General features: G+C 35.1%; 1 protein-coding gene across 2 annotated transcripts; it reads right to left on the bottom strand.

Moving 5' to 3' along the window:
* Positions 1–3050: 3050 nt before the first annotated feature.
* LOC129002778 (small nuclear ribonucleoprotein F-like) lies at positions 3051–10554 on the bottom strand. 2 transcript variants are annotated; one of them, XM_054430827.1, is made up of 2 exons: positions 10412–10554; positions 3051–3959 (listed from the first exon to the last, which is right to left on the bottom strand). In XM_054430827.1, the coding sequence occupies exon 2, from the start codon at positions 3925–3927 to the stop codon at positions 3661–3663; it is 267 nt and encodes an 88-aa protein (XP_054286802.1). In that variant the 5' UTR covers positions 3928–3959; positions 10412–10554; the 3' UTR covers positions 3051–3660. The 2 variants fall into 2 exon arrangements, with proteins under 2 accessions (XP_054286802.1, XP_054286803.1); XM_054430828.1 differs by lacking the exon at positions 10412–10554 and adding an exon at positions 5639–5767.
* Positions 10555–16442: the final 5888 nt, after the last annotated feature.

The raw sequence follows: 16442 nt of genomic DNA, 5'->3' as shown, positions 1-16442 counted from the left end.
CTGGTAGTGTGTGGGGGGCTTTAGTGTTATTTTGTTGACTTGACGTGAATTTAACTTACTATACTACTCTACTACTACCATTGACTATGTTAAATAGTGAATGCTACTACAATGATATCTATATAGCAAAGGTAGCCTACTAGGACTAGGTAGAGAGAATTGAATAATGCAAATTGTTTGTTCAAAAGATTTTATCTAATTTTCACTTTGTGTTGTATACTACTTCACTAACATTTTTACTATAACAAAATAATTAAGGGCGTGAGACCCTCTCAAAGGTCGGGTTTGCCCCATAAGAAATACATGGAACAAATTTAAAAACAAAAAAACAGCTGTTTATAAAAAAGAAACTCATTAGCTTTTTGGGAGTAAATATTAATGTTTGTAATATTCAGTAGGTTTAAACCAAGTTGTTATACAATTAATCAGTTTTTTTAGAAAAAAAAATGCCTCAAGTTCAAAGAAGAAATATTGAAAAAGGGGAGGAGGAGAGTGAGGAGGAGACAATTAATAATAAGATATCTTTATGCTATGAGGAGAGTAGAAAAAGAAAGGCCTGGTCAGGGTCTAACAGAAGATACCCATTCACTTGGTGAGATTAATAATAACTAGTGTACGTGTTGCTCGAAATCGAGCAATTGCTAAGTATTACAGAGGAGTTGCTTGAAAAAAATTGACGGTAATATTATCGACGAGTTTAAAATTGTCAACTTAAACTACTCAATATCTTACCATTTTTCAAAAGCTGATCTCGTTTTTAGTGTTTTAAAAAAATGTTTCCCACTAACAGCCACATTAAATTTAAACATTGTTTGTTTACAATTAACATGTTCTTCTCACTTTTAATTTCTGACAACAGCTGGAGTTTTATAATAATGTTTGTTTCCCATGTTAATCTTATGGAAAAATACAGAACTTTAAAGGGCCCCAGGGCCTCACTCTCTAATTATTTACCTAAAAAGAGTTTAAGAGTTAAAAAAAGTTTCCTGCACACCTTTACGTTACGCTCTTTCCAATGACACCAAAAACATGTCAATCGGTTCAGTAGTTTCGGAGGAGTAATTGCCACAAAAAACCTGCTTGCGTATTAAATAAGTAATATAGATATTTGCCAGTTCTGTTATGCAACTTACTTTAGAAGTGAAAAAATATACGAAGCACATAGTATTGTTACGGTGGTAAACTTGCCAAATGTTAGATCAAATGAATGCATGCAAGAAGTTGTTACTTCTGAAACTGACAGATCGACATATTTCAAAATCAAAATATTTAGTAGGAACTATAATGTCTTGGCTATGATAAGTTCAAGCAATAAGATTATACCAAATCTTAGCCAGACCTTATGTTGTTATTGTAAACGTTTGTATTGTATTACTCGCTCTACTTCAATAATACAATAATATATAGTTATAATTGATTGTTATGTGATTAATTAATCTTTCCCCTTAAACTATAACAAATTTGCTCAAAAAGTTAAAGAATTTGTTTTAATATTAATAAAATATAAAAAAATTTGCATTACTGTATTACAATTATTATGTTAAGCAGGTGTTCCCCACTGTATCTAGTATCACATCATCTGACTACATTATTTATTATAGATCAACTACATTATTTATTATAGATCCAATTTCTCCAATATTGTCTTATATTCTGCTGCCATCACATTTATGTTCTTTTAAATAAATAAATAAATTTGTTAAAATGTGTTTTAGAATGTTTTATACTTAAACCCAACGATTCTTTCCTTTGTAGGGCCAACAAATACAAGTTTCTGTTGGGCCAACGTTGGCAAATCGTTAAAATTTCTGCCAAGCATTTCCCAACCGTGCCGACTATTTCCCGACGTTGGGCCAACGATGTGTGCTACTTGGATAGTCGCGGGCCGTACGGCTCTAAACGCGCGGCTCTTCAGTCGCCACATAGGAATTGGACCTTAACAAGCTAAAATAAACTGTATCAGCAAACTGACACATACTTTCTCCCACAAGCTTGAAACAACCTTTATCATGGGTAAGCGGTGGGAATAAATATGATATTCTATAAGGATAAATCAGAAAAGTTGCAATATCTTTTGAACCGTAATTGTTACAGCAATCACAATTGCACAGTTGCACTACTTTTGTTTAAACTATTAAGGACCATAACACAATAATTTTAATCAAAACGGCTTTTATCCTAAAATCTGATATTTTGTTATTTTATGGGAAATAACATATGTTACAATAACTTTTGAAACGTACTTTTAGCGAATTTCCCATAGCCTATAGGGAATAAGCTATTTTTACGGAAATGGGATCTGTACCAGTTTGTTCAACATTTTAAGGACCATAACATCTATATATCTAATTCCTTAAGACCAAAATTTTACTATGAAATTGTGAGCAAACAGGAGGCCGTAGAAAGCTGGGAGAGGTCTAATTTTAAAGGTCTGGGCATGAAATTTAGGGGGAAATTATTCATTTTTCTTAATAGTTGTTTTACGGTTTTGCAAATAATTATCTGTAGTGGCTTCGCCAATGATCACAAAAGTTACCATCCTTTATTGCACAGATTAAAAACCATACAGCGATTAAACTACAATTAATACCCCCGCTGCAGCAAACCTACAGACTAAGCAAATTTCCATTTGCCTGATTGGATTTACACTAAAATATATCCTTTAAAATATCACATTTATTCCCTATTTAAAAAGCATTAGTTTAATAAGTACTTAGGTTTGCTGCAACAGGGAAGGTAAAAAAGTGTTTTTGTAAAATTTTAATAGTTTAGTGAAAGTTAACAGTTTAGAGTTAACTTACCTATTCTTCCATGTTTTTTCAACCTTCGCTTATTTTGTGAAACTTGTGCTCAGGTCTAAAAGAGTTACTTTACACCCTAGTGATGAAATATTATATACTATTTCCCTTTCCTGTAGCAGGAAATCTTAGTAACCTTACTAGCAGTACTTATTAAATATAATGTTACCGTATTTTAAAAGGGAATAAATATAACTAGTTAATGGAAATATTTTAGTAAAAAACAAACAGGACAAATTGAAATTCGCATAGTCGGTTTTAAGTATAGTTAATAATATGCAAAATAAAACATTCAAACAGTTATGGTTTTATTAAAATTATGCATATTTAGCGTGGATGGAATTAAGTTAACTCTAAATGTGTGTAGAATTAAGTTTTTGCAGGGAAGGAACAATCAGAGCACTCTTACAATGGGTACATGGTTTTAATAGTTTTTATTGTTGGGTATGGTACTTGTTAACACACTCACTCCCGCTTGTCTGGAGACTCTACATACAGAGGAGTGTGACGGCCGGTACTGAACCTGTTGAGACAGCAGAACTATTGCTGGCCCCTCCACCAATCATAAAACCTGTACCAATACTACTGTGACAAAACCTGTAATTGAAGATGCTGAATAGAATAGTTTATGTTCAAAAAGATAATACCCCTTATAAACCCTCTGATTGTTCCTTTCTTAAACTATTTGTATGACAACTACTATAAAACTTACTAAAAAATCATTTATTTAAATATTAAGTAATTTTCAACATGATGGTTGAATGTTGAAACAAAACAAATGTACACAAAATACTTTTCACACACTCAAGTTTCATTGGAATGGAAAGTCAGAGACTTCAGTCTGTTTGCTAATGCACACTGTTTATTCTCTCATCTCTCCTTCCTCATCGTCCTCCTCAGCACCTCGAATGTATAATACATTGTTGCATCGGATCAGTATTTCTCCCAGCTCGCCTGTCTGTTTGCCATCCACCCACTCTTCTGTGCTGGCCATTTGGAGATTCATATAGCTGTCTACCGACACCAAGAACCCTCGGTATTCCTGGCCCCACTTCAACTTCACAATTACAGATTTCCCTGTTAGGCTGTTGAGGAACGGCTTTGGGTTTATGGGCATAGTAGTCGCCATCTTGATGTTTTGTAAGACACAGTGTTCAAATACTGAAACAAAAGTATTTGTAAGTTTGATTACCAGCAGTACTGGTACATATATCCAAATTGATTTTGATGAAGAAGCTCCTTTATTAAATATAGGTTTGTTCAGTTTAATAGACCTAAATTCAATAAATACCCTAGCCTTTATCCAGTGCTTGATTTAAAAAAATGACAGTAACCTACAGGCAATTATGACCCCCCCCCCTCAAAAATTGTTTACCTGTGTTGAGTATTAGGAAAAAAGAAACATTTCAATTAAGTCAAACTTGTAACTTGTTTATGAACGTAATAAAAAGCATTAGGTTTTAAACAAAATACAGTATTACTAGGTTAATTCAAGTATTTCTCAGAATATGTTCCAGAACTTCAACATATTTTTGTCACATTCCTTTTCTCTCGATCTCTCTTTACTGTCGACAGCTAGCGCTGAGCCGTGTCCAGAAACCAGTCAGGAGTCCGCTTACTTTTCTGGGTCAAACCAGAGGAGATCCATTAAGTTTAAATACAATAGGCCAGCGACTGTTAGTTTCTGTTGAACACAACATGTCCATGATCAAAATCATATTTATTTGGCTCACGGACAAAAAAAAAATAGTAATTGTTTTTATGTTTTCTAATGCCAATATTTTTATCTTTCCAAAAGAGAGGTAGCCTACCGCCGCACATCAAGCACTGCCTATAACTAATTTTTTTAGAATGACACAGAGTAAAATTTATTGTTTACACATTTGATTTGGATGGCAGTATGTAACACGGTATTACACTGTCAGTATAATACTTTCCTCAGCAGGGGATATAGTAGTTTTGTCTTAGAGAAGTCTTTCAAATTCATTAAATGCCCAATTTTGTTGGATGGTTCTAAAATCTTTTGAGTATGCTTCTTGAGTTATATATATATTAGAGTGGAGTTTTGTTAGCCTATTGAAATAAATAAGTGTGAGAAGTAAAATAAGGACTGTGGTAAGGTTAGGCAACACATAATCCTACAAGTCACAGACATTTCTACAGCCTAAAGGCCTGTTTTGCCAGAAGCGGCTGGTAAATCTGACGTTTAGCAATGATCGCTCTACTAAGCGTCTATCGCTCGGGGCTATTTTGCCAGAAGCGTCCGGTACTTGCGATTATTTGTTCAGCGAGTGGTTTTCTTAGGTGGCGAGAGTAGTGCTGTATATGATATGAGCTGTAAGAAGCAAATAGTGAAGTATTTCTTAGCTGAGAAATTCGACGATGAAGAGATTTTAGAAATGTACGAAGCCAAGGAAGAAGTACATTCTATGTTTTTAAAGAGACCTGAAGAGCAATATTATATTATTAATAGAAAATCACTTCCTTTATCTAGAAAAGTGGGGTATGCTAAAATGGCTTCAATAAATTTATCATCTTCTTCACTTAAATCCCCACTTTGATTGTAACATGTCACTAAACTTAGAAACTGGGTCAAAAACACTAGGCCTAGGCCTACTTAAAAAAAATAGAACAGTCAACAACAAAACACATGTTCTTCTTCTAATGACGCTAGTGGCTCAGTTACATACGCTGGCGGCTGTAGTGATAGACACTTCTGGCAAAATAGACTAACCTGAAACAATGCTAAGCAGTGGGCAGCGATTGACACGGAGTGATCATCGCTGAGCGTTAAGACGTACCAGCCGCTTTTGGCAAAACAGGCCTTAACTATGACTAACCTTAAAATAACAGTACAGAACGTGTTGTCGAAGATAAAAGTCCAAGCAATCAATTTGTAACAAGACAGGATGGGATGATTTATTGATACAGTAACATCTTGTAAAATTTGGCGTGTTGTTCCTATCGTCCAGTGTGGGAGCGGAAATGCCCAAACTGCTAAAAAAACTTTGGTTAAGCCAAACTGCTCTCAAAACAAGGTTGCTTAAAACAAAGAGTAATTTTGACGAGCGAGGGCGGAAAATCCAATTCACTGTGAAAAAATACTACTGTGTTAAAAAATATTATTTATCATTTGGCATTATGCCTTGGACATTGAATTTTGTAAAATAATACACCTACCGGTACCGTATGTAAATTAGATCAACTAAATCGTTTTGAGAACCAAGCTTCATTTTCATATTTTGAATCAATAATGTATACTTCACTTTGAAATTGCTGGATTCGGAAAAGCTCAAAGGTCTAGGAGTTCTTTGCAAACTTGACTCGACTCGAATAGTAAATTCATTATTGGCACACCCTTAAATATTGATTATTACAGTATTTTTGTAAACACTTATTATCTCTAGTACATCCAACGACTGTTCTAACTCCTAAAACCCACAAACAGGGCCTGATTAAGGGTCTAGTCGCCAGTAGGCTGACGTTTTTCGCACCCCCTCCTCCCTTCCATTTCCCCTCCTCTCCGCTACCACTTTCAAAACTTCAAAGAACGAATAATAATACTGAATTCAAAATTAAAAATGGCCAAAGGCATTATACTAGTATTCAGTTTATTTAAAAACAAAAGAAAACTGACTTGTAGTTTTCTCAAAAGTTCATGGGTACTTTTGGCACCCAGCACACTCATTTGTGTAGGTAATTTTTTAAGTCCAGACCACCTAACCAACACGATTGTGTAGGTTAGATGTTTATTTGTTTTTTTGAAGTTTCTGGATCTTTCTGTTGCTCAGACCTGTACGCATCGATTGTGTAGGTTATGGAGATCAGCTGGGAATTTTTGTTTAGCAGTCTGCCTTCATGTCTTATGGTAACACTGGTTGTTTTGTTGCAATGTCACGGTAAGATAGGAGAAAGAGGCAACTGTTACGGTTAATGACTGTTTTACTGTTTTATTTATGTTTTTAAACGTATATAGCCTAATACTAATTATTGCTGAAACTGAAATGGTTAATATGGTATTATGAAGGTTTTGTATTCAAACAAACCTAATCAATAATTTTAGTATTTGAAATCTAGGTTAAAAACCCACATTTATTCAAAATTTGCTCAGGACTTTAAGCGGTCGAGATGACTAAGATTCCCGGGTCTGAAAGGGTTATTTATATATGGATATAATGATTATGAAAATCTGCCGAACGCACCCTTTCCCACCTCCTTCCCTATCTGCGCGAATCCTTTTTTGGAATAAAACATGTTTTACGCCCCCGGTCCCAACTTTAAGTCTTAGCTGTCTGGCGCCCCCCTAAAACACTTGGCTGACTGGCGCTCTAGGCTCCAGCCTAATTAGCCTAATGGGTAATCAGGCCCTGCCCACAAACAGCTTCATCATGTTTAATAACTGGTAGGTACTGGTATCTGAACCATTTTATTGCTTGTGGATTCGTAAACTTTGGTCACTTGAGGTTGTTTCTGAAAGATTTGGTTGAGATTCACAGATTAAGTGGGCATAAGTTAAAGACTGTAATAAAAAGCATTAAATAAAATAACTTAATTTACATACAGGCCTACTGTACTGATTTTGTTGACACTATTGTGAAGAGACATAAAAAAATGTGGGAAATTGTGTCGGAGAAGGTGATCAAGAGAACCATAATAATTTATATATCACTAGCTGTCCATAAAAGTATTGGGTGATGAATTTAGGATCTTTTTTGAAATTATCTGTGTTAGTATTTTCTTTTTATTTGACTGTTTTATTAGATTTTTAGGTGTCTATTAAAAATTAGTAATTTAAATATTTAAATCACTCAATACTTTCCTGGCCTTTACAAAGTTAATAAGGTTTTAAGAGTGGAACATAATATTCTTTCAAATTCACCTCTGACCCATAATTTGTTTTCCAAACCCCCAAGACTAAAAAATATACAAAAAAAAGCTCCAAACTTAAAAGACATTCTTTCAAAACCCTTAACTACCTCCCACTTCCCAACCATCAGCAAAACCTTCGGGCTGTAATCAATGCAACAAACCACGATGAGCCACTTGCAAATTAATCATCCCATCAAAAACTTTCACAAGCAGCCAAACCAAAATATCTTACAACATAAATAGTAACATCACTTGTGACTCTACTAATGTAGGTAATTGACCAAATTTCCTGCAAAAATTGTCCTAAAGACTACATTTTGGCAAAACCACAAATGCTCTTAGAGTTCGTATGAATGGCCACAGATATGATGTACCGTAAACCATCCTGATAAACAAAAACCTGTGGCTATTCATGCGAGAGAGCATTCTCAAAATTTTCAACAATGTTCATTAAAAAGAATAAGAAAATTGGCAAAAGACGCATCAGACTTAAAATTAAGACAGCTTGAGCTGCTCATCAATTAATACTTAAATCTAAAACACCTTCCGGTCTAAATATGATATAGTATATAAAACATATTTTCTTTCTTTCTTTCTATCAACATTTTCTTTTTTACTTCTTTATAAATTATATGTATTTTGGATTTTTACTAAAACCATCTAATTCAGAGTGTAAACACTTCTATTTGTTATTGTTTGTTTGTTCCTGAAGAAGGCTAAATGCCGAAATATAGAACTTTTTTTAAAAAGTGTGTGATAAGTTTATTTTGGAAAATGATTTAGCCGTTTGGCAATACTAATCAGTTCTTATAAATAAATTTTAAGCCGTTTGAGTTTGGTTGGGTTATGTTAGATTAGCTTATTAGTGTTAATTTGTTGTTTATTCATTTCATTAAAACTGCCACTACACTATTATCATAATTGGACCTAATGGTTACATGGTCAAAACCTAAGCTAAGCCACTCGGGGAAGTAAAATGCGAAGAACAAAATGAATTCATTCTTCATTTTTCATAATCCAATCCAGTCCAGATTAAATGTGTCCGACCTAGAGGTGTTTATTAATCTTAATTACATTTAAATCAAATATTTCATTTAGCCTTCTTAAATTAACGTATTTACCTTTCTAATTGTGGGTTGTGAGGGTAATATTTACTTCAAACATAATTACCAAAAAGTGCAGCAAAAGAGTGTAACCAACAAGAATAGATCAACCACTATCCAAGCAGTGGGCCTTAGTTTAAAAAAATTAAAATTTTTCCACATAAATAGTACAGGCCTTACTTACTAAGTGCCAAATTCTAATTTAGCCTACTTCTAGAGGTAAGAAGCCTAGATCCTCCTAAGGCTAAAGCCAGGCGCACACAAGGGACTTTAAGTCTAGCAACAGTTGCGCAGGAGTGCGCACACAGGCAACTGTTTGAGACGGACATTACAGTAAGTTATGGATTTCAATGATACAACAATAGCATATACTCTGTTATTGAAAATTTGTGTGCAAAAAAAGAAGAGAATTAGATTGTTCTAATCTTTTGTAACTTCTAAGGATATCTCCTCACACAACTTCTTCTGAAAATTAACAACAGAATAAGCCTAGTCTGTCAATGCCTTTAAATGTAAAGGCGGCCTATTTTCAACTTCATCAATTGAGTACCTACGGTAATTGTTCAATGTCCTCAACATGCACACTCATACTAAAAAAGTACTTTTTTTAACAAACTTTACACAACAATTAATTAAGAGAGCAAACACAAGTGACAGTTCCCACGAATAGCCGACTGAGACTGAGGGACACTATAAACTTAGCTGTATGTGTAGGCCTAAGCATCTAGACTTATATCAATGGATACCAAGCCTGGAACCACAGTCCCACGACATTGTGAGTCGCGGAGCTGTCTCTGGAAAATTGGGTCCCCTCAACATTTGGGTCCAGGAACAACAGTTGCAATAGTTGCGCGGCTGTCCCTCGACTGTTTCCTTGGTGTGCGCACTCCAATTTAAAACAATGTTAAACATTTTGGTCTTCTAACTGCTGCTAGACAAGTCGCCTGTGTGCGCCTAGCACATAAAAGTCTTTTTAAAAGAAAATTTCAATGCCCGCTAACTTAAACCTAGGCCTACCAAAGAAAACACATAAGTTAGGCCTAATGAAATAGCAGATTGAGACAAATTAAACGGCATACAATTTTATGTCAACATAACAAAGGTAGGCTCTGGCTAGAATATTGAAAATTAATAAGTCAAGTTTTGAGGACCTAACGAATCAAAGAGAACCTCTCCTAAGATGTTAAAGAGAAGACTTTTCGAATGGCTTCTTCAGCATCCATTTTATAATATGAGTGAGTTCAAGGCTTCAAGAATTTTGAATTGTAAAGCAAGATCATCATTTCTTACATATTTGTTTAAATCCAACCTTAAATATTGTACAATAAAGACTCTTCTCTCTCAAGGGTACTGTATTAGGATCCAGTGTTTAATTAACTCTTAATTTAGTCTCAAGCAAAGGTTAGCCTGTGTGGGAATAAATTTACTGGACTTAATTTGTTGAGTACAGCGCCTCTTTCAAATATTTTAAGTAGCCTAGTATTCATGAAATGAAATATAATCAACAAATCAACCAAACACCTATAAACAAACCAATAATGTAAGCTATATGCAAAATATGATAGACAAGTCTGACTTCGGTCTTAAAGGTTATGTCTCTCACTACCAAAGAATAGGACACAATTACAGACAAAATCTTACCAAAATAGTTTTCTGTGGTAGGTTTGGTATCCAAAAAGCTGTTACTAGTGAATTATTATTTGACCAAAAAAACGAATGGGTTAAGACTAAATGAGCGAAACACAAACAGTAATTAAAAATAATGCTGCCGGCTTTGCAAACTTCTATCTTCTATCACGAAGAAGAAGAATGAACCACCGGCACCGCGAAACGAAACAACAACAAAACGTGCTTTGAACGTACAGGGAAGGAGAAGAAGACTAGTGTTTAGCTGGCACGACAAAAATAGATATTTTTGGTAAGATGTCATGCCTTAAGCCATGGTGGAAGGAAAAAACATAGGTGTGCTATTCCCACATATTCTGACGTCACTCGGATTGCAAACAAAAGATCACCTGATTGTAACTGTCAAATTAGTATATTATGTATTTGTTTTGATTTGGTTGTTATTGTTTTTATTATTATAAAAACAATAACAACCAAATAAAAACAAATACATACTAATTTGACAGTTACAATCAGATGATCTTTTGTTTGCAATCCGAGTGACGTCAGAATATGTGGGAATAGCACACCTATGTTTTTTCCTTCCACCATGGCCTTAAGCACGGGTCACACTAGGCTGGCATCAGCGGCGAATTGAAAGAAGCCGCGACTGTCAGCTTAATGTGACCACAAAATTCGCAGCTGACACTGAGCTGACACAGCCTGGATTGGTGAGCCGGTGATGCTGGTGCCAGCTGCTGGTCACCAGCGGCTGGCGAACAGCCTAGTGTGACCCGTGCTTTAGCTTATAATAATTGCGAATATGTTCCATAACTTATAATCGTGAAAATGTGGCATAGCTTATAATGGGAAATTTAAATTTTTGCATAACTTATAAGGAGCGGGAATAACGTCATCGCGGATGGAACAGCTACCTGACAAAACCAAACGTAATTCACACTCCTGACGGCCAAAGAATTTATATTTTATTATTAGCTATTTAACTTTATGTCTATCTCAGGTAAATTCGTACATTAAGTACCTAGGCTAAATTCAAATTAAGCTAACATTTAAGTAAGTATTACTGCATATTGTGAATTTGAATAACAAGGTCTATGAGTAGGATTACTGTAATCCTACTCCTAGACCTTGTTATTCGATTACTACATAACTTAAAATACCCCCGCCGCAGCAAACCTGCAGACTAAGCGAATTTCCATTTGACTGATTGGATTTACACTGAAATGTCTACTTAAAAATATAACAATTTATTCTCTATTTAAATAGAATTAGTTTAACTAGTACTTAGGTTTGCTGCATCAGGGAGGGTAAAACTGTTTTTTTGGTAAAATGTTAATAGTTAGTAAGAAATAAAAAAAAATTTCCAAATTTGATCAAAATATGTTCATAAACAAGCAAACTAGGCCTACCAATTTACTTATTCTCCATAAGAATTACATGGGAATTTTAAATTTACAATTTTTTGGAATTTTCTCCTTAACCATTAGGCGCATAATAACGCTTCAATGTACTAAATTATTTGTTTTTTTAAGCTCTACAAAATGGTTTGGAAAGAAATTGCTAAATTTTATGTTTTTTGGGTCAAAAATGGGAAAAACCTATTTTTACCCCATAAAACCCCCCATAAACCCCCGTTCCCATGGCCCGATCATGCTGGATCGCGAACTCGTTCGAATAAACGTAGGTTTACACGTTTGTACCAAATTTCATCAAAATCGGATCATTTTTGCTCGAGTTATCGTGCTAACGGACATATATAACGAAGAATATATATATATGAATATATATATATATTCATATATATATATGAATTTGAACGGATGGTGTTTTTGGCCTCTAGGGACCTCAAAATGAAAAAAAATCTGTCCCGGGTCCAGGTCTTACCATGAGTACTACGGTAATAGCTTATTCCCCATATGGGAAATTCGCTAAAAGTAACTTACATAAAGACATACAGAAGAAAATAACTCCAATGATTCAACAGCATGAAGTAATTAACTTAGATAATAAAAATCAACATTTTACCTATTTTATTCAACCCCATTTCAATGTTTATTTTATAATACCATGTCATAGTTCAGAACAATACCATTATCCTATCCAATCGTATATCTGGTATACCTGACTGAAGATAGTGGCAGTTGCCATTCCCACAATCACAATGCAGCATTCTCCTCAATTATAAGCTATGCCACAAAATCAGAATTATAAACTATGACTAAAAATAGGATTATAAGCTATAGAAAAAAATCTGAATTATAAGCTGCGCCACTATTTGATCATTATAAGTTGTGAAACTTAAAATGTTTCACACCTTTTAATGTTTTCGTGAAAGTGTGACATATAGGCTAGCTTATAACTGATTATAAGCTATGCTACATTTTCAGGATTATAAGCTGTGGAACAAATTCCTGATTAAAAGCTATGCCATTATAAGGTATGAGACCACACGATAATTTTATATATTGTATGCACTGTGGATGCGATACTCTTGGTGTGGATTAACGTCCGCACTAGTGAGTACTACGACTATATCCGCAGAACTATCCTGATAATTAGACCAATTCGTATATACCAAGGCAAAGTGTGGTTCGGATTCCACTATAAATTGTAGGTCCATTAGTTGCCATTAGCTGTATGGGCTATTAATTAACAGAGCTGTGTCTAAGGAATATGTCAACCTTATAGTCACTAACAAGACTACAATATCGCGCCACTCATCCTACACTCATCTCCACTCCATTTCGTACTTGGCTTAAAATAGGTACCATCTTTGTATGGTCACCATTATAATGAAATGTATTAAAGTATTAAAAGTATCGGACGAAACTTCCTTTTACATTAAATTGAATCATATAGGATTTTTCACATTATTAGTGTGGACTGGGGACTAACCTAATTTCCAATGAGAGCCCGGAATGGATAGCTATAATACCAAAACATACTCCCTTAGTAGATTTCTCATCCTTCTGGATCACCTTATGGCTGAATACATTTCTATTGTAAGTTCCATCCGGTGCACTGTAGAGGACAGAGGTCGTGTTTTGTTTACAATAATTCGTTTACTGTTATTTTGGTGATTTAAAATCGTGTTTACAAACAAAACGATCTAATCATAGCCAATAACTCGTCCTCTAGTTATTTAACCAAACAGTAAAGCAAAAACTAACCCTAAAATAATAGAAACACAATTTCGTCTCCAATTCTTTATTTTTACCAAACAAAGCCTATAAACATTTTTTGTATGAGAGAATACTCAGCCCCTGTATCAGACACAGTCAGGCAAAACTACTGATTTACTCCAAGGCCCCCACTAGTGCAATAAAGGCCTATTGCAAGGCCTTCACTAGGCCCCCACTAGTGGGGCCTTGTTGCACCCGGGTGATAAGCACGGGACGCAAGTGTGAAAGCAAAGAGCCAATGTTATATCATAGATTAGTGTTGGTTGGTCTAATTGTTCTATACTAGCATTGTTTATTGTTTATTTTTAGTTTTTGTTCTAAGATATTAATTGACACGATCAATGCACATTTTGGCTTGGTTTGAAGGTCAGTGGTAGATCAATATCCCTGCCACAGCAAACAACCATTTTCCATTTGTCTGAGTAAATTGTTACAAAAATATTTCATTGGACATTTAAGATTTATATACCATTTAAATAACATTAGGCAAAACGAGTCCTTAGGTTAGCCTATATAGTGAAGGCAATGAAGAGTTGTTTTACTGTAGCTAAAACCATTAAAACCTCATAAGTTTTATACATGCATAAGTAATAAGTCAAAATTTGAACTACAGTATCACTTTTTTTCTCCTGGGGCCAAACAATAGCCCCAGATAGTAATACCATCGTGCTACCTATGAAAAAATCGTTATTCCTATAGAGATGAATTCGAAAAGTTGTGAAAGCATGCCATAGTTAGGTTGTAGTGACGAAAGAACGGCGAAAGGTATGCTTAGGGTTAACATCAGATTGCCATGGACATTATACACAAGTGTACGCTCTCCTGTCGTCACCGTACAAAGATATGCATAACACTCAATCGGCACTTTTACACACATCTTCGACCCAAAAATAACATATTTATCGTGGGAGTAATGTACTTTCATTTCGGGCACAACAAGTAAAGCATAACCACTTCTCTTTTAGTCATTTCAATCACAAACACACCCATAAGTCACAAGATTCCAGCCTGGAAACGGGTCCCGGGTCCGGGCGGCTAATGTGAACTTGCTTTTTGGGCCAGCCCGGATCGACGGTCCGGTAAGCGGCGTTTTCCTAGCGACGCGATCAAGCCTTTACGCTGCGTGCTTCGTGCTCCGCGGTTGCCGGAACGACCGATCCCTTTTAAACTAATGAGACTGTTTTCCTAGCGGCGCGGTGCGCGACCATCGAGGTAGACTTCTTTGAAGTCTACCTCGATGTGCGCGCCTAACCGCCAGCTGCGCAGTGCGCAGCGCGCAGCGTGATTGGGACCACTGCCTCGAGAGCAGTCAGTTGCGAACCACGCTGCCGAACTGGGCCATTGTTTACATTGGAAATATGGAGAAAACGATAAGTTTTAGTGATGTTACCAAGTTCACTGTTGATGATGACAGTTTATTAATTGACTGTGTGATCATTTGGTGTGACCATTCGAAAGCGATAAACTTTTACCAATTTCATGTATATTTTTATTTTTTTATTTTTAGTGTAAATATATATTTTTAAAGTGTTGTACCTAGGACGTTTCTTTAATTTAATACATTAAATACTTAAACTAAACATCATATCAAAAAATTTCAATTTAACGTAGGCCCTAATTTAATAATTTTTTATTTTTATTTGATTTTTTTTAGTTAACATGTTACACTATGTAACCGGCACAATCCACGTGTGTGGCCTTGGGGTGGGCTAACTTTACGCTAGCATATCCATGCCCTAAATTGGATTTCAAACAGTGTCAATAGTTAGTTACAAGTTAGTTCCCAATAATTCCGTCTAACGAACGAACTAACTAACAAATGCAAATTTTAACGGAACTATGAAGAACTAACACGGAACTAACAAATGGAATTAATAATTGTGGGTAGGTTTTTTTGGATAGGCCAACTTCACATACCCCAATGTATGAGTCACCACATTTATTTATCATTTATTTATGTATGAGACTCTTCTTTCTCCGATCCATAGCAGAACGCTACTGTGGAAACCGCGAATCTGCTTGTTACGCAAACAAGCCGGATTTCTAGGAAAACACTTTTGCGCAGCGTAAAATTTTAATCACGCTGTTCCTGGCCACGCTGCGTTCTTTAGATTAATCGCGTAGCACGCAGCGCGGTTACTGAAGTTGGAGGAAAACGCACCTTACCGGTCTGTATTGCACTGATGTGAAAGAAGGCTAACAGGCCTGTACCTACTTACAGTACTTATGTTTAGTTTCAGATTCAATGGTTTTTTTAACTTTGCCCTGTACTTATTTGTGTTTTTGTGAAAAATCTTATTCTAAAAGCTTTCATTTTCTACGACCATCGATTTCGAATAGTGTTAGGAAGAATAATATATTGATTTTCTAAATAGGCTAAAATACACTATATCCAAATAGGATGTCATCCTATTGTAAAATTTAAAACTTGGAAGAGATTAAATCGATTCCTGAATTTGGTCTGAAGCCTGTTTTGACTTTTTTTGTTACATACTGGATACTTTTAAGAAGAGCTGATGCTGATAATGTTTTCTTATTTCTCGAGGAAATCAATCATATTATGTACTACAATCTTCGATTTTGCATGTACCTTATCTGATCTATAAAAATTATAAATCCAGAAGAAAGTATATATTTTATATTAAAAAACCTACCCTAGTTGTCCATTTGGTGAGGTTGTTCATCTTCTTCTATATAAATAAAATTAGAGTTTTGTCTGTACATTGCTCAGAATTATATACTTTTAGGTTATTTTTACGTTTTATACATTAAAGAAGCAGAAACGAGTCTTATCTCAATTTCTGTCTGTCTGTCTGTCCCTTTGTCTGTAACACTCAAGATGGCATTTTACGCAATCTTCTCCG

This window comes from Macrosteles quadrilineatus, unplaced genomic scaffold, assembly GCF_028750875.1.
Source record: "Macrosteles quadrilineatus isolate MER2022 unplaced genomic scaffold, UCM_ALF_1.0 Scaffold_9__3_contigs__length_116548681, whole genome shotgun sequence".
Taxonomy (NCBI): Eukaryota; Metazoa; Arthropoda; class Insecta; order Hemiptera; family Cicadellidae; genus Macrosteles; species Macrosteles quadrilineatus.
The sequence above is the reverse complement of the archived record's forward strand: the minus strand, read 5'-3'. Positions and strand labels throughout refer to the sequence as shown.

Coding starts and splice junctions, on each gene's coding strand:
- LOC129002778 (XM_054430827.1), bottom strand. CDS start 3,927: ATGGCGACTACTATGCCCATAAACCCAAAGCCGTTCCTCAACAGCCTA.